Source organism: Piliocolobus tephrosceles, chromosome 14, assembly GCF_002776525.5.
Source record: "Piliocolobus tephrosceles isolate RC106 chromosome 14, ASM277652v3, whole genome shotgun sequence".
NCBI classification, from domain to species: domain Eukaryota; kingdom Metazoa; phylum Chordata; class Mammalia; order Primates; family Cercopithecidae; genus Piliocolobus; species Piliocolobus tephrosceles.
The window spans coordinates 82,086,678-82,114,074 of record NC_045447.1 but is presented as its reverse complement, the minus strand read 5'-3'; the positions used below and the strand labels follow the sequence as shown (position 1 = coordinate 82,114,074).

Here is a 27,397-nt window from a genome sequence, read left to right as displayed (position 1 = left end):
TGCCTAGGAACACATTTTCACCAACTCCTGGCTTATTTTCCATGTGGCCCAACAGCTGGTATTAGAAACACCAGCTGCTTTCTGGTGGGGGCAGAATGAAAACAGCATGGGCTGAAGCCAAGGCCCAGCAAGGCCTTCAAGGACATCCTATCCTGAGGCCGCCAGGGGGGGTATGTGCAGAGATCACAGGTGCTGAGGTTGTAATGAGCTTGTTAAGCTCCCTGCTGTCCCTTTAACTGGTGATTACAGTAAAGAGAGCTACATAAAGTACATTTTCATCTCTCATTTCAGCCCCCGAGAGCCTCTGAGGTCTTGTTTATCCAATTATCAGACTTGCTGTGGAGGACTGTGCTTGCCGAGAACAAGTATATCAGTTGGAGCATGATTTCTCTGATGGATAATTAGCTGTTTTCAGCACTCCTCCTATTCAACTGAATGTTCTCAGACCAGAAGTCTGATCTGACCTGACAGGGATGTGCTCGCATATCGCAGTGGAGTCTTAAGGAGTACTACACGCCTTCTCTTCTGCGGGGGAAAAAGAATGGCATAGCATGTATGCAGGAGCTGACCGGAAGGAACATCTGCGAGTTATGATTTAGTGACTAGAATTTCTAAGGAAAGAAATGAACCAGAAATAACTCCAAACGAAGTGGTTAGGAAGGGGGGCAGAACATGGGGAGTATCTTTGAAAGGGACTTTATTTCATCCAAGGAAATGGATTCCCAGTTTAAGCCCAGTCAGCTCTATATTAGGAGTGGATCTTCTCAGTGCTGGGGGAAGGAAGGGTGGTTGTGCATTAGAGTTAAGTGTCCAGCCCCACCCTGGAGACTCCCATTCAGGAGGTCTGGGATGGGGCACTGGTGGTCTGACACTCTCTTTTGTTTAAATCAAATCTTCCCCCTCCTTCCCATGGAAGGGAAGCTTCCACTGACCCTTAGTGAGTTCCTCTACTGTGTGGAGTTGTCCAATGCTCCATACCAGGCACAGCGGCTCACACCTGCAATCCCAGCACTTTGGGAGGCCGAGGTGGGAGGATCCATTGAGCCCAGGAGTTCAAGACCAGCCTAGGCAACATAGTGAGACCCTGTCTCTACAACAACAGCAACAAATTAGCCAGGGGTGGGGGTCTGCACCTGCAGTCCCAGTTACTTGGGAGGCTGAGGCAGGAGGATCGCTTAACCTAGGAAGGTCAAGGCTACAGTGAGCCATGATGATGCCCACTGCTCTCCATCCTGGGCGACCGAGTGAGACACTCTCAAAAAAACAGAAAACTCTGTCCTAAGTATAAGATGATTTGGAAGCCCAATCCTTGGTTTTACTAGGCTTAGCAAGCAGTTGCTTATGGAACAGAAGCTTTTATAAGCAAACCATTTACTTAGGAAGGGCAGTGGCAGCCCAGGCAAAATCTAGTCATTTAAATTAGCCAAGGAATGGAGACAAAGACAAAGTGAAATTTCTGGTGCTGGTTGCAGCTTGGTCTCAATAATAAATCAGGAACACAATCCCCGCATTCCTAATGCCTTGCTCCAAAACTCAGTAATCCTCCTATTTGTAAGAACGAAAAAATTCAGGAGAGAACCAATTGCCTAAGGTTATGACAACAAAGCTACCGTTCCAGTATAACATTCAACCACTAGAGGGCACAATTCACTCACTTTCTAGATTCAGACACACGACTACCTTTTTTGTTACAAAACATATGAAGTCGTGATTTATGAAAGTAGGACGCATATTTTACTTTTTGCCCTTGAAGTGCAAGACCAAGAAAAACTGAAAAGTATTGCAGCGTCCTACGTGATCACTGTTGTCATTTTTCGCAAAGGATTTTATTCTAGCCTGTCAGTTTCTGCCTCCTTTCATCAGTAAGTCCTGACCTTAGACCTCTGGCATTTTTGGGGAAGGTGTAGTGGGGAGGGGGATCAAGAGATGCATCCCTTAATGTAGCTAGAGATCGAAATCTTATCATTTTGGGGAGAGTTGCTTACTATAAATATTTACACATTCACCAATTCTGCCTCGTATGTAAACCAAAGAATGTACCAAATTTTCCTAGAATCATGGTTGAGGCAGGTAGGAAGTAAGAGTAAGGAGGTGCTGTGTACATTAGTGCCACTGATTCCACCGTTCACAACTCCATATCACTCTCCTTATTTTATACTCATTTGAGTCCACAATGCTTTGGTGTTACAGCCCATATACAACTGTCCTACCTAAAAGTCCTGCTGTCGGTTTAACAGTGACGAGTGTCATTTTTCCACTATCCTATACATAGAATTCAGCAGGAAGGTTCATGAGGCATCGTGTTTCTACATGGGTTACACTGGTTGGTGGAGGCAGAAGCAATGGAGAAGTGGTGATGAAATTAAGGCAAAGTTAGGCTTTTGACTAACTTTGATCTGTGATCTTGAATAAGTTTGTCTAGATTAGAGGGAGCACCTAAAATCCAAAAAGCCTTTTTTCTTTGATTTCTATACTTTTGTTAGTTTTAAAAATTATTTTTTAAAATCAGTCCTTTGCAGTGGCTTGTTCTCTTCTAATGAGACAGCTTTGGGGAACTGTTTAGTCTTATTTCTTTTGTGACTGGGAAGTTGTGGGGACGCTACTTTGTAGCTTTTTCATCCTCAGTTCTGACCTCCTCATGTACTTTACAGATGCCCCCAAAGGTCAGCATTCATCCACCTTTCCCTGGGAGTGTTCGGCCATCTCTAAAGCAGAGGTATTTTAACAGCTCTCCTTAATGGATATCCTGTGGTTTCAGGCCTCAGACAGGCTACCCTTGGGCCCTCAGCAGAAGTAGGGAATCATCTTATACTTCCGGATCATCTTATACTCAGGCAAAATATGAGATGCTGCGTCAGGGTTTCCCAAGGGAAGAAACTGAGTGGGAGGTGCAGGTAAACCCCACAGTACAAAATAAAACAGAGCTGTCAGTGGTTGAAAGGACTGTATTTTGATAGCATAATAAGGTAATTGTTTAAAACCATGGCTAATTCATCAGATGTCATGTGTCTTTTATAGTTAAAAGATGAAATTTCTTAACCCACTGGTATAAACAACAGAAAGATTCTAAAACTTTCAAAAAATGTGCCAGTTCTGCCTGCTTTGTTTCATGTTCTTTGACAACTTTCAAAATGTAAACTGAGATTCATGTAACTATTAGTGGGAATATAAATATCATGGCTTCATAAGGATAAAATTAGAGGAGCTCAACATAATGGCTCATTTGAATGATTTCTAAGGGGTTTCCATGCCCAGGCTAATAATTGTACATTTAGCAATAAGAAAATCTCAAAGCCTATTTCTTATCTTTCCCAAGAGTTATAGCTTTTAAACCCAACCTGGTCGTTCCTTTTGTGCCACTCCACTCACTTGATAAGGGTGACATGGGCTGAGCTTTCTCTCCTATCAGGGTTCAAAGACAAGTTTAGCAGCGTTTCTAAACTTCCCTCAATCAGCTCACAGGAAACAGACCAGTTTCGTTATCCTATTAACAGATTTACATTTCTGTTCTCTCAAGGTGTCGGTTAATGTCCTTAAAGGTAATATGCACAAATATACACAATAGTCTCTGAATTTTTCTCAGAAACCTTAGAATTCCAATTCATTCTCTTTGGCTCAGACTTGGGTGAATTTGCTTCTCAGAATAGGGGCATGAACAATTATTCTTCACTTAATGTTATCTGTTTCTTCTTTCTCTTTCCCCTGCCCTCCAATAGCCCTTCTCAGCTTGTTTGTTCTTCCCTTACTCCCATTGTTGAAAACGTGGCCTCCCCTCATTCTCACCTTTCCAGAAATCTCCCTGTGCTCCTCAAGCTCAGCTCATCGCAAACTTGGAGTTCTGTTTTCTCATGCCCTTCTTGCATTTTCTTATTTTAAGAGACAGGGTCTTGCTCTGTCTCCCAGATTGGAGTGAAGTAGTATGATTCTAGCTCACTGCAGCCTCAAACTCCTGGGCTCAAGCGATCTTCCCACCTCAGCCTCCCAAGAAGCTAGGACCACTGTTGTGTGTCACCACGCCAGCTACTTATTTTATGTTTTCTGGAGACAAGGTCTCACTCTGTTGCCCAGGCTGGTCTTGAACTCCTAGCCTCAAGCAATCTTCCTACCTCAGCCTCCCAAAGGACTGGGAGGTGCCACTCTTCTTGCATCTTTTACCTTTGCATTTATTTCCTGGTTACAATACTTTTAACTTAATGACTGTTGAACTAGATTCTGCCAATGTACATGCCATCCAGGACACGTTCATGCCACTTTAATTCTCTTAGAACATCAATGAGATAGTCTTACTGGGGAGAGAGAAAGGGCAGGGGTTTGGTTTTCTGGCAGGTTTTCTTTCACTTTAATAACCAGCCTACCCTCGGCGGGGAGGAATTGATTGATGGCTGCTTCCTCTTTTGTAAAGAACAAACATCAAATTAGTGGTTTGTCCTCACTCTGCGGATAAGCGGAATAATAACACCTGTGCTCCTCAATGCCGCTCCCTGCATTATTTTGAAACCAATATAATTTTGTTTGGATGGAACGTAGATAGCAACCTCAACGGGGAGGAATGTGGAAGAAGAATCACTGAAGGGGGACCAGTCAAGCCTGACAGGCGGCAACTCTGGTGCCAAAGAATGGACACAGGATCAGAGCTGTGGACGTCCGTCCTGATTGCAAACTTCCTGAGGGTGGCAGAGATTCATAGTATTTCTCCCATCAGGACAAAAATCAGTGTATTGGAGCTCACTCAGGAAGTGCTTTTTGGGATTGGCATGGGAAGGGGATGAGGCCGGTTGACAATTAGCCTAGTTCACTGGGGTTTTGTTGTAGGAGCTGGGTGGTGGCACCATATGGCCAACAGGAGACGCCAGCGACATCCCTAATTTCTCTAGCTTCCTGATAGGTCCTGGTAGGGTCGGGGGTCCACCAGGATTTGCCTTGTATGGTCTACCTCTGACTGAAATTAAACTCTAAGTAGGTAACTGGGGAAGGCCTTTCTCCAGTGAGGTTTTGATGTAATCTCATCATCCAGGACTGGATTGGACCTGGAGAAATCAGTTTTTCTACAGTCTTGTTTCTAGAGTGGCACCCTGGTCTTGGGCAGGTCAGAAGGACAGATAGTTGGTCACTACCTTCAACACCAATCATGGCTGGAAAAGGGCCCCGGTAGGGAGTGCCTTTCTCACTTACCAATCACAAAGGCTCGAAGATTGTCTGCAATTTTTTTGGATGCCACAAAGCTGTCATTAGAGCTGCCCATTGGCAAATCATGTTCAAGTTTTTGATAATCACATTACAGTCTTCCTTCACTGTTTCTTCCCCTGGTCCTGGAATTGAGACTGGGCTCCATTTGACAACTTATCTTCTATGCAGGTAGAGCAGGCTATGTCAGCTCACAGCATCTACTCAGTAGGCACAGAAATACCCACTGAATGGGACTGAGAAAGTGGAATGGGAGGGGAAGGTGTGAAGAACAGGAAGTTTTCCTCTTTATGTCCCAAGTCTGTCTACTTAGAGCAACAGGATAGTGATGATACTTTCTGGTTAAAGACGTCATGGCCACAGTCTTCCCTCGACAGCTCTCTAGCAATAGCCAGTGGCATGTAAACCCTGCATTTTTGCACTGTATCCAGTGTTTCCAACTCCCTTATAGAACTTTCCCTGAAGTCAGCAAGAACCCTGTGAGAATCAAGATTTGTCTAGAAATTTAGCATTTACCTAATCAGTGATTCTCTAGACATGCCAGTTAAGGGATTCATATGCATGTTTGGTGGACTTCGAGCACGTGGCAATTTTGAAAAGGAAGTGGAGAATGCAGTAGCAGCAGGAGAAATGTTTGATGTTGCTAAACATCAACTCCACGGCAAACCTAGAACTAGGGGAATGGGAGGCATGGTGCAGGTAGCTGCTGACACACAACTCTGGAGATAGCTGCCTGCAAAGCTGGATGGGACTCCAGGCAATAGGCTTTAGGGCCTAACTGCCCCGTCAAGGTCACCGATTGTGACAGGAGCCATGGTCCACAGCATTGAGCATAGAATTATTATTACTGCTAAGCATGAGCCTCACCATGATGCTCTTGGGGTGGAACACAAGAGTCCAGAGAGAATATGCTTATTTTATGCAACCTCTAATGTTTCCTCCCAGAGTTGTGATGAAACTGAACCAAACTCTAGCATGAGAATTGGTATCCCAGGTCAGCAGCCAAACCAAGTGGTGACACTTGGCCAGGCATGGTGGCTCACGCCTGTAATCCCAGCACTTTGGGAGGCTGAGGTGGGTGGATGACAAGGTCAAGAGTTTGAGACAAGCCTGGCCAACATAGTGAAACCCTGTCTCTACCAAAATACAGAAAATTAGCTGGGCGTGGTGGTGGGCGCCTGTAATCCCAGCTACTTGGGAGGCTGAGGCAGGAGACTTGCTTGAACTTGGAGGCGGAGGTTGCAGTGAGCCAAGATCGCACCGCTGTACTCCAGTCCAGTGACAGTGTAAGACTCTATCTCAAAAAAAAAAAAAAAAAAAAAAATAGTGCTGACACTTTATATATCTAGCTCTGAAAGAAATGAAGTCTGTAAGAGGGACTGTTAACCCTCAAAATGGTCTGGGGATGCTATATCCCCTTGTGGACTTGTCACACTGGTGTGAGTGTAGGGAGTGGGAACCCTTCTTCTCAGCTCCTTCCTCAGCATGTGTCATTAGGGACAAAGGGAGCAGGATATCTTCCCTTTGAAAAATCTCATGTGCCTAGCAATACTCATCACCCTGTGAATAATGTTGATGCATTCACTTAACCAATATTATAAGCCCCTGCTGTGTGTCAGACACTATGCTCGGTGCTGAAATAGACAAGGAGGGGTGTCTTTGAAGGCAAATCCCAGTCTCCTAAGAGACACTAGAAACCACAGGCAACTACGCTGATCTATGCAATGACATGTAATGCAACTTTGTCCTGCAACCACCTTGAGATCTTTGAAAGTTCTTCTACCTCCAAAACTCAGACAAATCCTCTCTCTTGCCAAGTGCCTAAAGCAAGGATATGTTTATAGAGGTAGCTGGGGGCATCTGGCCAATTTATTTCCTAGCAGACATGCTGTTTCCCCCGATTCCAATGCTTTCTTCCCCAACCCAAACCAAGGCATCTAGCAATGTTAAAAACATCAAGAGTGATAAAACAAGCATTTTAATGAAGATTATTGATTTATTCATTGGCTGTTTCTTTAAATAGATAGAGAACTAATAAAGGATCTACCCCAAATAACCAAAAATATCAGCCTCAGCACCAGCAGAAATTGGAAGCGTTCTGGTATTTATATGTGTTTTGCTCAGCTGGCAGATTTGTTATAGGAAACTATTTGCAAAGCCTGGGAAAAATGTGCTCCCTCTGCCTGTTAAAGGAACATGCAGGTTGGTTGGTGCTGGTTCTCCATCTGACAATTCTGTCTGGTGGCCTTAAAATAAAAAAATATAGCATAGTCCAGATTTGGACTATGCAAATGGTATCTTTACACTTAACTTTTAGGTCTTGAGCAAAGCCAAATATTATTGAAATGTTTATTTTGGTTTTAACTGCAGGAGGTTTTCATTTAAAATGTGTTGCTTTAGGGGAAAAGGAAGGGTGTTTATACTAGGTACCTTTTAGCATTCTCCTTTAGGAGACATTAATTAATTTAGTTCATATAATCAAAACTGGAATCAAGGAAAAATTATTTATACTTTTGGAAATTCTCATGTTCTTATACTTTTTTGGAGATTGAATTGACTCCAAAGAGACTATTTTGTGATTAAGAATATTTTTGTGGCCGGGCACGGTGGCTCATGCCTGTAATCCCAGCACTTTGGGAGGCCAAGGCAGGTGGATCACCTGAGACCAGCAGTTCGAGACCAGCCTGGCCAACATGGCGAAACCCTGTCTCTACTAAAACTACTAAAATTAGCCAGCTGTGGCAACAGGTACCTGTAATCCCAGCTACTCAGGAGGCTGAGGCAGGAGACTCACTTGAACCTGGGAAGCAGAGGTTGCACTGGGCCAAGATCACGGCATTCCACTCCAGCCTGAGTGACAGACCAAGTGTCCATCTAAAAAAAAAAAAGAATATTTTTGTATAAGGAGTCGTTATATTATGTCCTTAGACCAGGAGGTCCTGTTGAGGCAGAAATTTTTGAAGTAAAACCATTTTTTTTGAAGGAAACACATATTTAAATATCAAAGAACACTGGACATATACTTTTTAAAATGTATATACTTGTATTAGTTATCTATTTATAAACAAAACCTTTGCAGCTCAAAACCACAGTCATTATCTCGCAGGTTTATGTAGGTTACGCAGGTGCAGCTGACCTGCTTGGTCTGAGCCTTCGAAAGGCTGCAGTGAGGATGTCAGCCTAGGCTGCCATCACCACAAGGGTGCCCTGGGGGTGGATCCACTCCCAAGCTCACTCGTGTGGCTGTTGGCAGGATGCAGTTGCTCATGGGTTGTTAGGCTGAGGGCCTCAGTTCCTCACTAGGCCAGAGGCTTCCTTTAGTTCCCCCACATGTTTTCTCATGGGGGCAGCTCACAGCGTAGCAATTGGCTTCATCAGAACAAGCAAGCAGGAGGGTAAGAGACAGAAAGCAAGATAGAGGCCAGGGTCTTTCACAGCCTGACCTCAAGAGCAGCACCTCATCACTTTTGCCCTTTTTTGACAAACGTCCTGTTGACTTTTGTCACTACATCAGAAGCGAGTCACTAGGTCTAGCCCACACTCAAAGGGAGAGGATTTCACAGAGCAAGAATATCAGGAAGCAGAATCATTGGTTATTTAATCAGAAGCTGCTAGCACAGTTCTTAACGAAACTACAAAACATTGAATTGGGAGGAATATGGGGATAGGAGGGTGACAAAGGAGAGCAGGTTAATTCTGTGGATGCTGAGGACAACGTGCCTCATGAAAAGTGTTCCCATCAGACTGGTGTATTTCTTTTCCTTTTTTTTTTTTTTTTTGAGATGGAGTCTTGCTCTCGGCTCACTGCAGCCTCTAACTTCCGGGTTCAAGCAATTCCCCTGCCTCAGCTTCCTGAATAGCTGGGATTACAGGCACATGCCACCACGCCTGGCTTATTTTTTGTATTTTAGTAGAGATGGGGTTTCACCTTGTTGGCCAGGATGGTCTCAATCTCCTGGCCCTGTGATCTACCTGCCTTGGCCTCCCAAAGTGCTGGGATTACAGGCGTGAGCCACCACGTCCAGCCCAGAATGGTGTATTTCTAGGACATCTGCAATGCATCACTCTCTAATAAAAGAAAAAAAATAGCCGCTTCTTAACAGATACTCAAAGATATGGAGTCCCTTACTAAACCACACTCCAAAGAAATAAGCCTGCAAAATGGGGGAAAGTGGTTTTTCACCTAGAAAGAAGATTCCCTGTATTTTCTTATTTTCAAATAGTGGGGAGAAACCCTAAGCTGTACATATGAAGGAGTGGACTCATTTCTCCTCTTGCACAGCACCTCCGGCACCTTGTACACCCCATTCCTCCCTAACTCCCAACCACACACACACCTCCCAAGCATCTGCAGATCTACATACATATTATCAAGTCTGTACAGAGTACTGAGTGAAATGGTCACTGTAGCTATGGAAAGGTGAGATTTGCAGGCAGTCTGAAATATTTCTTGCTAAAGTAGTTCCAATCCTTCCCCCATTTAGAATAAAATACATTCTTAGTAAATGATATTTAGGCAGAAAAAGAAAACCACACTGGAAATAGGATTCTAATAAACCAACATGGGGCTGGAGCTGGTGAACACATTTCTGAACCATCCCTATACAGAAACCACAAGACAAATAAGAAAAAGAATATCCATTGGGAGGCCGAGACGGGCGGATCACGAGGTCAGGAGATTGAGACCATCCTGGCTAACACCGTGAAACCCCGTCTCTACTAAAAAATACAAAAAACTAGCCGGGTGAGGTGGCGTGCGCCTGTAGTCCCAGCTACTCGGGAGGCTGAGGCAGGAGAATGGCCTAAACCCGGGAGGCAGAGCTTGCAGTGAGCTGAGATCTGGCCACTGCACTCCAGCCTGGGTGACAGAGCGAGACTCCGTCTCAAAAAAAAAAAAAAAAAAAAAAGAAAAAGAATATCCAGATCACTTAGACCCTTCAAACCACATCCTGGGTTCCAAGGAGAGTGGCTGCGAGTTAGGAAAGATACATTTATCCAGTGGACTTTTTGACTCTTTTGTCAATCTTAAGTTTAAGAAAAAATTGTAGAGTAAAACATTTTGGTTTGGATCCCTTCCCACCTTCCCTTGCTTCGTCACTTTCCTTAAGCCTCTAAGCATCCAGATCTTCCCCACAGCAGTGCTTCCTGGTTACCCTCTCCTCCTTTTATCTCTTTTCTTCACACGCACCTTCAGTCCATAAATCCAAGCTTTTTGTAAGGAGGGAGGGTGAGTAAACTAATTCATACTAAGGTGAGAGTGAATTATATACAAACCTCTTAATATATTTAATATATTAAATCTACTAAGCAGTGTTTCAGAAGGAAATTTGCTAACATGGACATCTTACTTGAAAAAATTTCAATTAGTTCAACAAAGTATGGTTCAGAAATCATTTTCTATCAGGATTGGGGAGAGATTTTGTTTTTCTTAAAGCAGTTAGGTTTCCCCAGCAGATTTTGAATGCTTGGATAGCTGTGATTCTTTCCTATGGGAATCTGATCTGGATGAGACCGAAGACCATAAACCCTCTAGCTTTCCCTTTGGGTCTTTTGCTGTTGAAAACTAGTTGGACTTAAACAAGTTAAGTGTGTTTTAAGGATGGCTCCTTTCACCCATTTCTAAAAGCTAGCATTCTTGAGGTTCTTCTTTATTTAGCGGAAGGAATGCTGGTTTTCCAATCTCTCACTCAAAAGGAACTTTTACTTATCTCATAAAAAAGAGTGGGATGGGCCGGGCGCGGTGGCTCAAGCCTGTAATCCCAGCACTTTGGGAGGCCGAGACGGGCGGATCACGAGGTCAGGAGATCAAGATCATCCTGGCTAATACGGTGAAACCCCGTCTATACTAAAAAATACAAAAAACTAGCCGGGCGAGGTGGCGGGCGCCTGTAGTCCCAGCTACTTGGGAGGCTGAGGCAGGAGAATGGCGTAAACCCGGGAGGCGGAGCTTGCAGTGAGCTGAGATCTGGCCACTGCACTCCAGCCTGGGCGACAGAGCGAGACTCCGTCTCAAAAAAAAAAAAAAAAAAAAAAAAAGAGTGGGATGGAAATTAATGTAATAAGGTATACTACAAATATGGCAGCTGTATTTAATCAATTTATGTTCAAAGATAAATTAGTAGTAGTAGTAAGAGTTGTGCTGTATAAAATCACCATATCTCATGTTCAAATTGCAGATTATCAGTTGAAAAAGCGTGGATTGTTTTCCCCCTGAAAGAAATCTTTTAACGTGGTACCATAAGAGACATTAAGGCTGGCTATTGTTTTATTTCTCTCTCTCTCTTTCTGTCATTTGATTTCTGACTTTGAGTGGATTTTTTTAACATTACAAAATCATAGAGAAAGAATATTGGATCATATATTGTAGAGTTTCTAAACCATTTGATACCATTGTGTTTCTGGCGTCGTAACTGCATTTGCTGTTTGTGAGGGTGTAGAGGTCCCTGATGTTCAGTGTACAGTACCAGCATTTGTACAAAACATTGCAGCCTGGCCTGTGCAGGACAGGGGTTACTCAGGGGCAAGCTGCTGCTTGCGATAATACCCCCGGCGCCTCCTTCTAATCTTGCACCATTTCCCAGGGCAGACAGCCTTGTGGGGCTCTGACTGGTGCCCTGGAGCATGCTTCACCTTCCATTTTTCTTGCTCTGATTTCTGAAGACAGAATGTCCTCTTCACCCTACACATCAGGAGTTTTCCTTCTATTTTCATTTTTCACTGGTTCCTTTGTGAATTTGCACTTTGATCTAACCTAAAACATTGGAAACAAGAATAAACACAAATAATGGCATGAGGCCGTGGCCACTGAATGACAAGACAGGACACAGCAAATAAATAGAATGAGAAGGCTCATACATTTCTATTTATTTATTTACTTACTTATTTCTTGAGACAGGGTCTCATTCTGTCACCCAGGCTGGAGTGCAGTGGCATGATCATAGCTCAGTGCAGCCTTGAACTCCTGGGCTCAAGTGATCCTCCAGCCTCAGCCTTCTGAGTAGCTGGGATTACAGGCACATACCACCATGCCTGGCTAAATAAAAACAAAATTCTTTTGTACAGATGGGGTCTCACTATGTTCCCCAGGCTAGTCTCAAACCCCTGGGCTCAAACAGTCCTCCTGCCTTGACCTCCCAAAGTGCTGGGATTATAGGCCTGAGCCACTGTGCTCAACTCCTTCCCATTCTAAAAAGTGTCCAAGGCAGTTATGAAGATTATATAACAAGGTATAAAATTTCTGAGTGAAAGGAAAATAAGGAGAGAGAAATAAATGTAAATGTGTATACAGTTAATGTGTACACAGAATGTTTTGTAAGTTCCTTTGACAGTTCCTTTAAAAATCACCTGCAGGCCAGGCACAGTGGCTCACGCCTGTAATCCCAGCAGTTTGGTAGGCTGAGGTGGGCAGATCACTTGAGGTCAGGAGTTCAAGACCAACCTGGCCAACATGGTGAAACCCTGTCTCTACTAAAAATACAAAAATTAGCCAGGTGTGGTAGCATGCGCCTGTAGTCCCAGCTACTTGGGAGGCTGAAGCAGGAGAATGGCGTGAACCCAGGAAGTGGAGGTGGCAGTGAGCTGAGATTGTGCCATTGCGCTCCAGCCTGGGTGACAGAGGGAGACTCCATCTCAAAGAGAAACAACAACAACAACACCTGCAAATTTGAGCTGCCTAGCAGCCAAGCAAAAAAGGGAATCACAACGTTAAGATTCATATGTCTGCCAATTTAAAAACAAATCAGTTCTCTTGGATCAGGGCTTCTCAAACTGGAATGTACATTTGAGACACCTGGTGCATGTTAAAATGTAGGTTCTGATCTAGCAGGTCCATGGTGCATTTCTAACTGGCTCCCAGGCAATGCTATGCTGATGCTGAGGCTGACGTTGATGCTGCTACTCCCCGGACTGCCCTTTGAGTAGTAAAAGTTTAGCTCACTCAAAAAAACCTCATAGTTTATTTGGAGTAACATCCCTTTAGCCCTTTAGCCCTTGTAAATATTTTAAGACTATATTACAATAAAGTTCTGGTGTGTCTAATTGTTGACCAGAGAGATTGTTTACTTCAGAGCACCTGGATTTGAATGTGCTGTGCCACCTGCTGCTGTGTTACCTGGTACAAGTTAATGTATTCTCCTCGCATCTCAATTTAATCGTTTTCTGAATGAGACTAATAGTAGTACCTGTCATAGATGCTTATAACGGTGCCTGCGTAGAGTAAGAATGAAATAATGTTAGCTATTTTCTATTATTACATTTGAAATAGACTTTGCTGGCAGTGAAATATGAATGATAAATTAAAATATTTCCTCAACTCTTTTCCTTTCATAAGTACCTTAAAATAATGTATCTAGATTTGCAATTTCATTCTGAATCCTTGAATAAAAGACACCAGATAAGCAGAAGATATTACTGACATTAGTAGGCATTTGAAGTTCACTCTGATGGAATCAGTCTGTTTACAACAAATTGCTATAGAGAGTAAAAAGCACCAACCTTTTCTGGTATTTTTTGAATGCCGGCATCTTTGTTCATGCAGTTGGCTTTGCTGCATTTCCACTTCAGTAAATAGGTCATCAATTCTTTGGCTCTGTCTTTGAAAAAAAAAAAAAAAACTACAGAGGATGAATTTTAAAACACAAATAAAGAAAAAGAAATTACTTTGAAATTGCCAAAATTGTTTGGCTGAAAGAGCTTATTTAGAAAAACAGAGCTTTTTATGTATAAATCTGTTTCAGTGGTGGTGTATCAGAATTGCGTGTTGCTAGTAGTTTGCTATCAAACCAATGCTTGTGTTTCAAGCTATTAAAAAAATGAACAAAACAGGCCAGGTACGGTGGCTAACGTCTGTAATGCCACCATTTTGGGAGGCCAAGGTGGGTGGATCACTTGAGGTCAGGAGTTCAAGACCAGCCTGGCCAACATGGTGAAACCCTGTCTCTACTAAAAATACAAAAATTAGCCAGGCCTGGTGGTGTGCTCCTGTAGTCCCAGCTACTTGGGAGGCTGAGGCAGGAGAATCACTCGAAGCCGGGAGGTGGTGGTTGCAGTTAGCCGAGATCATGCCACTGCACTCCAGCCTGGGCAACAGAGCAAGACTCCATCTCAAAAAGAAAAAAAAATAAAAATAAAAAATAAAGTAGAAACACCGATTTTTCTGGTATTTTATACCTTCCCCCAAATAGCCATACCCAAGGCATTTTTAAGATTTCCCTAAGCTGGAAGCAGCAGACCACATGTTATTTAAAACATATTAAGATGTACCTACTGCCTCCTGTATTATGTATATTTTCTATATAATTTTATAACAATCTGCAAAGTAGCAGGAAAAAACTTTCGCCTTCAGATTAAACTCAGAAGAGTTGACATTGGCTAACTGAAAACCTTCGCATGTGATAAGCATTTAGTTAAAAATTTATTAATTTTGGTTTTGAGGTTTTACTTTTCATATTTTTAGAACCAATAACTTTTGGTGCAATCCTAAGTTGTTCATCGATCCTAGGTGCAGTGTTTGTCATCCTGAGAGCTTCAATGGCCCTGTCAAAACCTCAACCTCAGCTCAGAGTAGGAAATTGTCAAACACTCAACTGGTAAGCAAATGGATTTCAGTCACTAAATGGAACTGGAGGCATGGAGTGCTCCCTCAGAAAGAGCATTTCAGCTGGTCACAATGGCTTGGGCTTGTAATCTTAGCACTTTGGGAGGCCCAGGCATGAGGACCACTTGAGCCTACGAGTTTGAGACTAGCCTGGGTAACACGGGAAGATTTCACCTCTACAAAAAGTAAAAATAAAAAATGAGTCAGGCATTGTGGTGGCTTGCACCTGTAGTCCCAGAAACTTAGGAGGCTGAGGCGGAGGATTGCTTGAGCCCAGAAAGTTGAGGCTGCAGTGAGCTGTGATCACGCCACTGCACTCCAGCCCAAGCGACAGAACGTAGACTCTATCTCCAAAAAAAAAAGAGGCTGTGAGAGAGGAAGGCAGGGGAATGTTAATCAGAGAGATACAGAGTCTGGGAGAGACTGAAAGAGAGGCAGAGAGAAATACACAAATTAAAGATAGACTGAGAGAAACAGAAAAATGAAGACAGGATCTCAGAGAGATTGATTGACTTCCCAGGTAACATACAATATCTCACAATCCTGCAGAGTGTTTAAAGTTGCATTTTAAAAGGCACTCAGTTGGTTCACACAATCCTGGTAAGAAGATCATCTTAATTAGTATCATATTTTGTAGTTTTCAAAGCAGTTCTTAGGCATCACTGCATTTCAGACTTGGCTCCAGCCCTTTTATTACAGGTGAGGAAATTGACTTGTTCACCTTACATTTGTAGAGCAGTTTGCAATTTTTTGAAGGACATTTCCACCCATTCTCTAATCACCTCCCGGCTTCGAGCGATTCTCCTGCCTCAGCCTCCCAAGTAGCTGGGACTACAGGAGCGCACCACCAGGCCTGGCTAATTTTTGTATTGTTAGTAGAGACAGGGTTTTACCATGTTGGCCAGGCTGGTCTTGAACTCCTGACCTCAAGTGATCCACCCACCTTGGCCTCCCAAAATGTTGGCATTACAGACGTTAGCCACCATACCTGGCCTATTTTGTTCATTTTTTTAATAGCTTGAAACACAAGCATTGGTTTGATAGCAAACTACTAGCAACACGCAATTCTGATACACCACCACTGAAACAGATTTATACATAAATCCCATCTCCCTTGGTTTAAAAGCAACTTAAATTACAGGTGCTACTGAGATTCACAATGCAGCCCACAAAATCAGCAAATATTTTTTCTTTGTTTCCTCCTTTTTTAAAAAAGGCGTATATTTGATATTACTATTTTGTTTCAGGCTGTATATTGAAATAACAAAAATAAAACCAAAATTGACACCAATTTTATTTCAAAATAAAATCTACCTTTTTCACTTTCCCACATCATCTTCTAGCTGCTAACCTTCATGCATATTCAATTTTTGCATATTTACAGCCCTGTCAAAGATAAAATTTTATTTTCTGCATTTTCACTCAACATTATACACTGAGTATTGGCCATTTAACTCATCTCAGTCCCACTTTCAAAGAGATACCCAGGAAACAGAAGCAACAAGGGTTATTCAACCTTAAACAACTACAGATGATACTCTGGCTCTCTTTGGGATTTTTAAGGCCCTGTAAGTAAAATATTATCAGATTACAGAAGGCTTGGGATTCTGGCTTTATCACATGACTGATTGGTCCTCCATGTTCTCCTTGGCAGATGTGGGAATCAGTGACACAATGTTTTTTACTCAAAACATGGTTTAGCTTACCATCACCAGGAATGGCCGATGCATACGCATTCGCACTGTGAAGGTTTATTTGCACCTCCACTCTTCTTAACCAAGCTTTTTCACAGAAGAAATAACCCCAACTTCATGAACCTTATTCCCATGACCTATTTGCCAATCTGTTAAAATAATGGCCAACTCAAATGATCAATAATGATTGACTCACCATGATATCATCCATCACCTTTGTCACTGGAAGCCCATTTGCCTTGAAGAGTGCTATATCTTCCGACTTTGCTCCAGCAACTTCAGCTCCTCATTAAATCCCTCCCTGTGGGTCATCCCTGCAACCAGTTGACACTGGAGCTCAGCAACCAGCTGATGGGGGCCTTCACCCCTCTTGTTGAGCTGCTCTTCTCTCCTCTCAAAGCCCTCTTTCCTTCTCTTCTGCTGGCCGACCTAGAACCTCAGCTAAAGAGGTGTTCAAGGTGTCCAGTTGCTTAAACAGGTGGCCTGTGTGCTTTTTGCTGTAACTCACTTGCTCCTTGAGCTCGGCTCCAAGCTGTAGAAGACCATGGGAGAGCACACTGATGTCATCTTGGGAATAAGTAACAGGGTCAGGTTTTTCTGTTTGTTTCCTTGCACCAGATAAAGAGTAGGATAAACTTGGGAGAAGCCAAAGTGATGTTTTTGCATTGTGGCTTTGAATGATTTCCAGGTCCCTCGGTTAACCTGTTCTCAGCAAAGGAAATAGAAGATGGTCCCAAGATGGTGAGAGCAGAGTGTTTGGCTGAAAATTTGATCTAAAAATGACCAGATTCCACAAGTTAACCCCAGAGCTGCTCAATTACAGCAGTTTAAAAATAAGTTGAGGACTCGTTGCTAAATCAGTGGAAAGAATTTGGAGTTTCCAAAATAGTTTGTAATCAAGAAAAGCCATCTGACAAGGCCTTGGAGGGGAAATTGCTGATGAATATCAAATGCCCAGTTCTCTATGTGGTGATATATGTGACTGAAGAAAACTGCTTTTGTCCACATTTGGAGAAAGATAAGATTATACTAAATGCCTGGCACAGACACTGGACCTTCAGTTACTTAGAAAACTTTCAAAATAACTTTGCCATAACAAGTGGCAAATTATTAAGGTCATGGGCTGTCCTCTCAAAAATACTTAGATAACATAATTCTCTGGCTAGTATGAGACACTTAATTTATCACATATGAAGCATATGAACCTGTTTATCAGTTCGTTAATAATTATTCTTATCTGGCTTGGACTCCGGGTTACTGGCCATGCAGGCAGATCTTCCCTCCCAAAAGAAAACATTATTATTCTTTTGTATTCGTTTCTTTAAAAGCATACAGATTTAACAAAACATATTACTTAGCACTCTTACTGATTTAGAAATGTGATGACCCTTAGGAAATGCATCTCCTTAAAAGAAATTCCAGGCAAACTCATTTAACCTTCCTGGGAGTTAGTTTCCTGGCCTTCCAAAAATGGGATGTTGGACCAAATTATCTTGAGTTTCCTTCCAGCTGTGTGCTCGGTAGGGAGTGCTGGCAATATGGGGCAGGACACTGAATATCTGTGGTAGTGATGTTTGGATACAGGGGTGAGCAACCCCTTTGGAAGCAATGGGCAAAATTGCTGAGCAGTGGTGGGGGTGCACGGGAATGGGTGGCAGCGCCCTGGTATTGGAATGTAAGAGACGAGTGTGGTGAGAGCAGTCTGGCAGGGCTACTACTGTTATGATTTACACAGTCCCTTTCAGCCAGCTACTTCAAAGCACCTTCACAAACTTTGGCTCATTATGCCTTCAAACACAGCATTCAAGAAAGGTTGATTGGCGTCTTTTAATTAATTCAAACATGATGAAGCTGAGCATTACAGAATGTAAAGGGATTCCTCCAAAACTATGCTGCACTGCAGAGGGGCAAGATATATAAGTGTTCACCACAGCTTTCTAACTGAAACAAGGAAATAACCTAAGCACTTATTTTTAGAGGAGACCAGTGTAAATTATGGCATATTCACAACATGCAATGACATGCACCCATTAAAATCATGTTTATTAAAAACAGTCATATTGGGGAAACGGTCATAACTGAACAACATTTGGTGGCATAAGAAAAGATAAAACTTTGTACATACAGTATGACAAAAATGTTTAATGTGGCCGGGCGTAGTGACTTACGCCTATAATTCCAGCACGGTGGGAGGCCAAGGCAGGAGTATCACTGAAGGCCAGGAGTTCAAGACCAGCCTGGGCACCATAGAGTGACCCTGTCTCTACAAAAATTTTAAAAATTACCCAGGTGTCATGATGCATGCCTACTATTGTAGCTACGTGGGTGGCTGAGGCTGGAGGATCACTGGAGCCCAGGAGGTCAAGGTTGCAGTAAGCCGTGATCACACCACTGCACTCCAGCCTGGACAACAGAGTGAGATCCTGTCCTGTCTCAAAAATTGGAAAAAAAAAAAAAAAAGTTTCATGTGTAGAGGGGAAAAGGCTAAATGGAAATGTGTTAAAGTCTTAACAGTGATCCTCTTCAGTGCAGTGGTATAGTGGGTGGTTGCTATGCTTTTCTTTATACTTTTGTGTACTTCTAAGTTATGCAAGGTTAAAAAAAATGAGCACACATTACTTTCATAATCATCTCTGAATATGATAATCATATGATTATGAAAGAGGGAGTGTGTGTGTGAAAGTGGAATGGACCAATTAAATAGAATGGTAGGGAAGACCTCAGAAGATAGGACATATGAGCTGAACTCCAAAGATGAGAAAAACCAGTCATTTAGTGAATGGAGAAGCACTCTGGGGAACAGAGGCACGAAGGAAGGAAGAAGTTTGGAACGTTCTAGGTTTTGAAAAAAGGCCAGCATGGGAGAATTGTGAGAGATAAGGTCAGGGCCATTGCCAAGGGCAAGGTCATGTAGGACCCGTGATAAAAAGTTTGGGAAACTCTTGTAGGGGCCTGACATAATTTATTTTACATTTTTGAAAGATCCTTCTGACCAGTATATGAAGAACATTGTAAGAGGCAAGTGTAGAAGTCAAGATCTATTGAGAAGGCGTTGCAGGGGTCCAGGTGAGAATGAGGGTGGTTCAGAGTGGAGAGACAGGGACAAGGTAGGTTGGAGTGTGGGTCTGACTTGCTAGCAGTGTGGAGGAAATAATTATCGTAATAACTATCATTTATGTTTTTAGGGGGCCATGTAACTTCAGTATGTTTTCAATGTTCACATTTATAGGTTTACAGACTTTGTACTTGATAAGGTACAGAAGTAAATCACTTGTCGTAAATCATGCGTTTAGAAGCATATGTCATGCTTCTATTATAGTAATGATAATAATAGAAGTCTACTGCTAGTCATAAAACTTATCTGTTCAGAGAAGCCTTTTTTTTTTTTTCAAAGAAGTCTTCTAGGTTTCAGTTGTTGCTCATTAATGCTCACCACAGCCCTTTGAGGTCAGCACAATTATGCTTTGGAAAAGCTAAGTAACTTGCCAAAGGTCATGCAGCTAAAAGAAGCAAAAGCAGAATTCAAATCTCAGCTCTCTGCCTCCAGAGAGAACACCCTTTACCCCTCTCTGATGCTACCGCTCAACAGACATTAGCTCTGCTTTTTTGATTGGTGGCAGTGGAGATGAACAGAAGTGAACAGTAAGCAGAGAGGGGTCTGCACCCCACACACATCCCTGCACCCCAACTGTAAACTGTCTGCCATCATCATTTACTATATTTATGTACACTCCTGACAGCATCAGTGGCTCAGTCGTATCCACCTGCATCAGGGTTTTAGGCTGCCTCAGTTTAGACAGAGCAAGATTTGGGAAGTGCTGCCAAGGCAGCCAATGGTTGAGTAGAAACAGCACTGTACTGGATCTCTGCCTGCTCTGTGGCTCATTCATCATGTGTCTCATCTTTAAAAGTTAGGGCTCAGTCTAGGTGCCTCCTGGCCTGAGCACCCCAGAATTCTATGCTAATCCCTTTAGTGTGACATGGCCTGTCGTCTACTTTTCTGGGAAGACCATCTAAACCTCACTGGTATTTGAAGCTCATTGAGTATTGTCATATATCAACCCAGAAAGTCACAGGGTACAGCAGCTCAGACTCGCTCCCAGCACCAGGCCACCCCCATTCTGCCTCTGGGGAGTCACCCAAAATAGAGAGACAGGGGTAAAATAAGACCTAGAAATGCTATTTATTTGCCTCCATGGTCTTTGAACTTGCACATCCAATGTAACGGCTCCTGTGTGTTCTTGATTGTTCCAAGTATCATTTTTCCTCTCGAATACCTGAGAGCATTCACTATTTTGCAAGAGATTTGAGTAGAGAATCCCTGTGCCCTAACTTTTCTTTCCTTGATGTGGGATGTTCTTCTGTAACTAAGTAAGTTTACCTCAACCTTTCCCCCAGGTAATTTCTCAGAATGTTAAATTCATAAAATGTACCATGAAAGGATAAATAAATGGAAGGAGTTCTGAGGTCAAAACATTTGGGGAAAGAAGAATCTTTCTCCTTCTAAGGCATTCTCAGTGCATAGTAACCTGTTTATCTCGCTTCGCCCTGGTCTTTCCCAACCACTTTTGCTCAACCCCCCACCTTCCCTACACACTAGTTAATACTTTACAGAACACTAGGGCTCTGTGGGATGGGCTGGGAAATGCAGGTTGACATGCCACTGTTAATACCTAGAAAATTAAGGCAAACTTGTCCCTGAGAGATGTCAGGATAGCACAGTGTGAAAAGGCCATGCTTATCAGGGCTCTTATCTGAGAGTACAGTGGTTACAAGCATGACTCTGGAACTAGACAGTCTGGGTTCAATTCCCAGCTCTGCCATTTAGTTATATCATAGGGGGTGTCTTACCTAACATGTCTGTATCTCATTTGTTCCTCACTTGTGACACGGGGATGATGACAATGATAATAGTACCTACCTATAGGATAGCTATGAGAATTAAACAAATTAATAAATATGAAGTATTTGGAACATTGGCCTGACTCAGGATAAGGCCTGTTTAAATGTTAGTATCATTATTGTTTCTTCAAGCCAGGAATGTACTTCATCAATTATACATACACTCATTCCTTCATTCAACAAATAGTTACTTACTACTACTATGTCCCAGGCACTATTCTAGCTGTTAGAGATACATCAGTGAATCAAAAACATCAGAGAAAAACCCCTGGCCTTGTGGAACTTACATTTTAGTGGAATCTACTACTAATAATGCAAATAGAAAGAAAAATATATGCAAGTTACCCAGGCACTGGGTAGCCTAGTGCCTGTCCTATAGTCAAATGGATGGATATATTATTCATATTGTTGTTGTTATACAGTAATTGAGTTTGGAGGTGTGAGCTGTCATGTTAAATAAGAACAGAAAGCTAAGCCAATATGAGTGCCATGCCAGTAAGAAAAGGAAACTGCTACATAAAGATTAGGAAGGAAAAAAGAGAAGAATAACATTAGGCCATCATCTATGGCCATGAGTTTTATTTAAAACGAGCTGGACCTTTTTTGCTTTCTTTATCTGTGTATCAGAGATACAATTACCTCTAGGCAGATTTCCACATTCCAAGACATTAAGACTTTCTAAGCTGCAGCAGACACATCTTTACTTGTAGCAAAACAGAGGGCAATGGAGGTTATTTTCAGATGACTATAGCTGAAGAGGAAGAATCAAGTAGTTCACTCCCTCCAATAATAATTCACTTCTTAGAGGAAAAGCTTCTTTAGAAAAAGCACCCCATGAATGGAAGTCTCAGCATTCACTGAAGAACTTAGTTAAAATAAACTCTAGACCTTTTTCATTGATTCTGTATCTCTTCTTTTCCAGAAATCTTCTCTATGTCTACCCACAGAGGCTGAACTTTGTTAACAAACTAGCATCAGCCCGGAACATTACAATAAAGATCCAGTTTATGTGTGGAGAAGATGCTAGCAGCGCGATGCCGGTAAGGAGGGAAATGAACATTTGCCTCAAATCAGGGTGGGCTGCACACCCCTGTCAATTCACAGGAACCAAGTCCAGGACTCATCAGTGTACAGAGTCCATCTATTGCAGGCCAACACTGCTCAGCATGTGCAAGGGCTTCTGTGCCCAGGATATCGATGGGGAAACAGGGTCAGTCTTACCTGATGATCCCTTTCTCAACTTACTCTGTAGTGAACTTGGAATATACAGATCATTTTAGAGGATTAAAAAATACCATAAAGTCTTTCCATACCGCCCATAGGACTACCCCACTCTAAAGGCATACAAAGTAAAGAGATGGCTCAGCATGTGCACCGTGTTTGCTCAGCGTCTTCCATGCACACACTGTACACACTGTGTTATACGCACACTGTGTTACACACTTATCCAAGCCTCGGACCACAGTGCTAATAAATACAAAGTACTGCCTAATAATTATAAACACACGCCACCTCCACACCTTCTAGGAGTGGATCTTCATCCTGAGGCAAAATATAAATCAAATTATATATATATATATGTACATGTAAATGAAGTGAGCTCCAAGGAACTTAAAATACCAGAATTTATACTTTTTAAACCATCTCCTACTAAATGAGATGGTGGTTAGCTATTACTATTTACCGTCAGTCATAGATTTCTGTTAATATCACTTTCTTTCTTTCTTTTTTTTTTTTTTTTTGAGACGGAGTTTCACTCTTTTTGCCCAGGCTGGAGGGCGATGGCTGCAACCTCCACCTCCCAAGTTCAAGGGATTCTCCTGCCTCAGCCTTCCAAGTAGCTGGGATTACAGATGCGCGCCACCGCACCCAGCTAATTTTGTATTTTTAGTAGAGATGGGGTTTCACCATGTTGGCCAGGCTGGTCTCATACTCCTGACCTCAGCTGATCCACACGCCTCGGCGTCCTACGGTGCTGGGATTATAGGCGTGAACTACCGCACTCAGTTAATATGCCTTTCTAAAAAAGAAAAAGAAAAAAAAGAAAAGAAAAAACCTTTCTCCTAATGTCCCACCTGTCTTCCCAATGCAAGGTGTCTTGAGACAGTGGTGGGGTCCTCTTAGTCCTCTCTGCTCAGACCCCTGGCATGACGCTGCCAGGAGTAGCAGGTATGCTTGTGCAGATCCTGTGGCAGCCAGGATGCCCAGCCAAGGGTGACTGTGGGCTACAATCCAGTCTGTTCTTCATTCACGGAACCCTGGGTTCTGGTGTTGGGGTTACTGCATCTAGAGGAAAGAGCTTTTTTCTCTGCACAAAGGTAAGTGCACTTGTTCGTAATGCTGCATCCTAAGTGCTGCTTCAGGCCCAAGGAGGTATCTTTTTCTAAACAGCACACATGTGGATAAGGCAGTGGAGATTCAAATCACCTAAGTGACTAGGTCTATATGTTTGGAGAGAGAAGAACCTGGACTGGGGATTTCTCACTCAAGGCAAAAGTATGTAACTTTGGCCTGTTGGACAGACCTCTAGGCAGTGAGGCAGAGTGGAGAGAGTACTGGTTTTCTAATCTCACAAACCTGTGGTCCTTGGTCACTAATATAGCCCCTTAGAACCTCGTTTCACCCTTCATATCCAGTTCCTCTGCACTGTGTGCTTTGGCCAGTTGTAGACCCAGCACTTTTTTTTTTTTCTTTTTGAGACAGGATCTCACTCTGTTGCCCAGGCTGGAGTGCAGTGGTACAATCTCGGCTTACTGCAACCTCTGCCTCCTAGGCTCAAGCGATCCTCCTGCCTCAGCCCCCCGAGTAGCAGGGACTATATGCATGTGCCACCATGCCTGGTTAATTTTTGTATTTTTTTTGTAGAGATGAGGCTTTGCCGTGTTGCCTAGGCTGGTCTCCAGCTCCCGGGCTCAAGCCATTCTCCCACACCGACCTCCCAGAGTGCTGAGATTGCAGGTGTGAGCCACTGCTCCTGGCCAACCCAGCACTCTTAATTGTACAAAATGCAGCTCTTTGAGGCCAGAACATCCTGTTGGCCTGATGATAGTCAATTTGATATACCCAAATGTTACTGATAATTTGATCCTTTCTGTACTGGTGAACAGGTCATCTTTGGAAAGTCAAGTGGGCCTGAATTTCTGCAGGAAGTGTACACAGCCGTTACATACCATAATAAGTAAGTCTATTTCAGCATTCTCAATATACGCCAAGATGCTTTCATCATCTCCTGGTTTTTCCAGGTCCCCTGGGTGGTTCCACCTAACTATTTGTATAATCAGGGACTGAGGGGCAAAGGAAATCGATGCCAGTTCCATGACTCTGTGTTGAAGATGTAAAACTTTGCCATTAACCAAGACTGAGAGAAGAACGTGTCTTCAAGAATCCAGTATAGTTTTGACTTTTCTGGAAGCTTCTATTCTAATATGATGCAAAGAGGCTGTATTACGTTAATTAAGGAAACACATTTCCTAACTTGCTTTGAGACACTGGAGGGGGCCAGAAGCACAATCCAGCCCCCCTTGCCCTGTGTCCCTGTCCGCTCCACTTGACACCTGCCCCACTGCCTGCCTAGGCTGACCAAAGGAGAAATGGAACACTCATTATTCCACTGGCAAATGGAGTCATGGGATAACGCCTATGCTGTTATTCATGTTCCACAGGGAAATGAGGGACATCTGCACAGAGTCGAACAGAATTAGATTTGATAACCTGGGCCTATTTAAGTCCTTCATTTAAGCATGTTCTGGGGTTGGGATGAGGATTAAGTGAGGTAATGTACATGAAACCCTCGTAAGCATCTAGGGCTTCATACTTCAGTTAAATCAGGTTCCTTTTTCCTCCTGCCTCATTCATTTGCTTCTACTCTTTGATGAGTGCAGCCAGGTGCTAGGCTCTGTTCCTTGGGTAGAGATGGAAAAAGGAGGTCACAGCAGGAGTCCAGACCTCATCCTTTCTTCAGATTAAGTTGTTGGAATTTTCCATTGTGTGTAGGGGAGTTTTTGTTTGTTTGTTTGTTTTTGTTTTTTCCTGACAAAGGCTTTAGTTCATGAACAGCTTTATGTAAGGGAAGTGTATCTAATAACATAAGCTTGGTCTCAGGGACTTCCAGCTTCAGAGCAGAGTAACGTAAAATGAGAAGCAAAGCACCAGGCAAATTCTGAGGAGCAAAGGGGCTGTGGCGTTTTACAATCAGAGAAGTCATCATTCTTGCTAAAAGCTATTTGTATATAATGTGCTTTTGAAACAGGTCTCCTGACTTTTATGAAGAAGTGAAAATTAAGCTTCCCGCTAAGCTCACAGTAAATCACCACCTCCTGTTCACGTTTTACCATATCAGCTGTCAGCAGAAGCAAGGAGCCTCCGTGGAAACTCTCCTGGGATATTCAGTGAGTTGTTTCCAGCCTGCTGACTCACACTGCAGTTGTTGGTGCATCTGAGGTCCCTGCAGAGATAAACAACCAAATTCTATTCACTTAATTTTTTTCCTGTCAGAAGTAGCAAAACATGCTAAGCCGCATTATAGCAAGAGGCAGAAATGATTTGCCTTAGCAAATGTCAAATTTCAGGAATGGAAAGCTAGTGGGTGATAGATATTGAAAGAATACTCATTTGTTTTTTAAAAGCGTTGCAATGTTCACTATTTCCAAATTGAATATCCATGCTTCACATATAGAACTAGCTTTGCCCCCAAGAAGAAACAATTTTTTCCTTAAAAAATATAACAAGTAAAATAAACATTGATGTTGTTCAGACACACACAAACATTGGCTACAGAGAAAAATGCTATTGCTTTAGCTCCGAAAGCAGTAAATCAACAATATTACCGTTTCAGGAACTCTCGGAGATTTAAAATGCAAAGAACTGGACAGAAATTACTGCCAAAAAGAGTACTGGTCAATATCTAATCATTGTTTAGTTGCATTTGATTATTGCAAGCTAGATAAATTGCCAGAATTATACGCTGTAATAAATACCACGTTATTATTTACATCATCTGTTTCAGTGGCTGCCAATTCTCTTAAATGAACGTCTTCAAACTGGATCCTACTGTCTCCCAGTTGCCTTGGAAAAATTGCCACCCAACTACTCCATGCATTCTGCTGAGGTAATTGGCAAGCTGGCCATCAGCTGTTTCTTGTCCAGCTTTAGTCTTGGACCACCTTCCCAGACCCACTTCTCATTCCCATGTGGCCAAGGATGCTCATTGTGTTCCCTGGAGCACATGATGTTCTCAGAGAGCACATTGTTCTGATAGGTTGGGAGGAATAACTGACTGTGAAACCTCATTCATTTAAATGTCACCAAATCAGAATGTTTAGTAGATGCAACATACACCGAAGGCGGCATTACCTTGCATTATCTACCACAGAGGGATTCCCAGAATAATGTATTCTAGAAGAGGAGGCAAACTAAGGCCAATCATAATAAACAACCGCTCCCATCAAGGATCCTTATAAAAGGTTCCCAGGCCAGAGTCCATCCATTTCTTTCTTGGGTCAGTTGTCACAGCTCTCCAATAGATACCAAGGTATTTATTCCCCTAACAATCCTAATGCCAATAGCCTTACCCACTTCCTGTTTCTGGTACTTCCTCTTGCCCACACACTCTGCTGCACTGCACCCATTTAAAGGGAAGCCCAGGCGGATCACCTGAGGTCAAGACAGCATGGCCAACGTGGTGAAATCCCATCTCTACTAAAAACACAAAAATTAGCCAGGCCTGGTGGTGGGTGCCTGTAATCCCAGCACTTTGGGAGGCCGAGGCAGGCAGATCACTTGAGGTCAGGAGTTCAAGACCAGCCTGGCCAACATGGTGAAACTCCATCTCTACTAAAAATACAAAAAAAAATTAGCTGTGCATGGTGGCAGATGCCTATAATCCCAGCTACTCGGGACCTGGGAAGTGGAGGTTGCAGTGAGCCGAGATCATGCCACTGCACTGCAGCCTGGGCAACAGAGTGAGACTCTGTCTCTAAATAAATAAATAAATAAATAAATAAATAAATAAATAAATAAATAA

General features: G+C 42.7%; 1 protein-coding gene across 6 annotated transcripts in view; it reads left to right on the top strand.

The window, feature by feature from the left end:
- DOCK8 (dedicator of cytokinesis 8) overlaps positions 1-27,397 on the top strand; it is a 238,921-nt gene that overhangs the window by 120,581 nt on the left and 90,943 nt on the right. For all 6 annotated transcript variants that reach the window (XM_023213223.3, XM_023213218.3, XM_023213224.2 and 3 more), the window contains 4 exons: positions 22,298-22,415; positions 24,483-24,553; positions 25,625-25,763; positions 26,381-26,482. In XM_023213223.3, the coding sequence (XP_023068991.1) occupies positions 22,298-22,415; positions 24,483-24,553; positions 25,625-25,763; positions 26,381-26,482 (430 nt within the window). The remainder of the gene's footprint in view (positions 1-22,297; positions 22,416-24,482; positions 24,554-25,624; positions 25,764-26,380; positions 26,483-27,397) is intronic.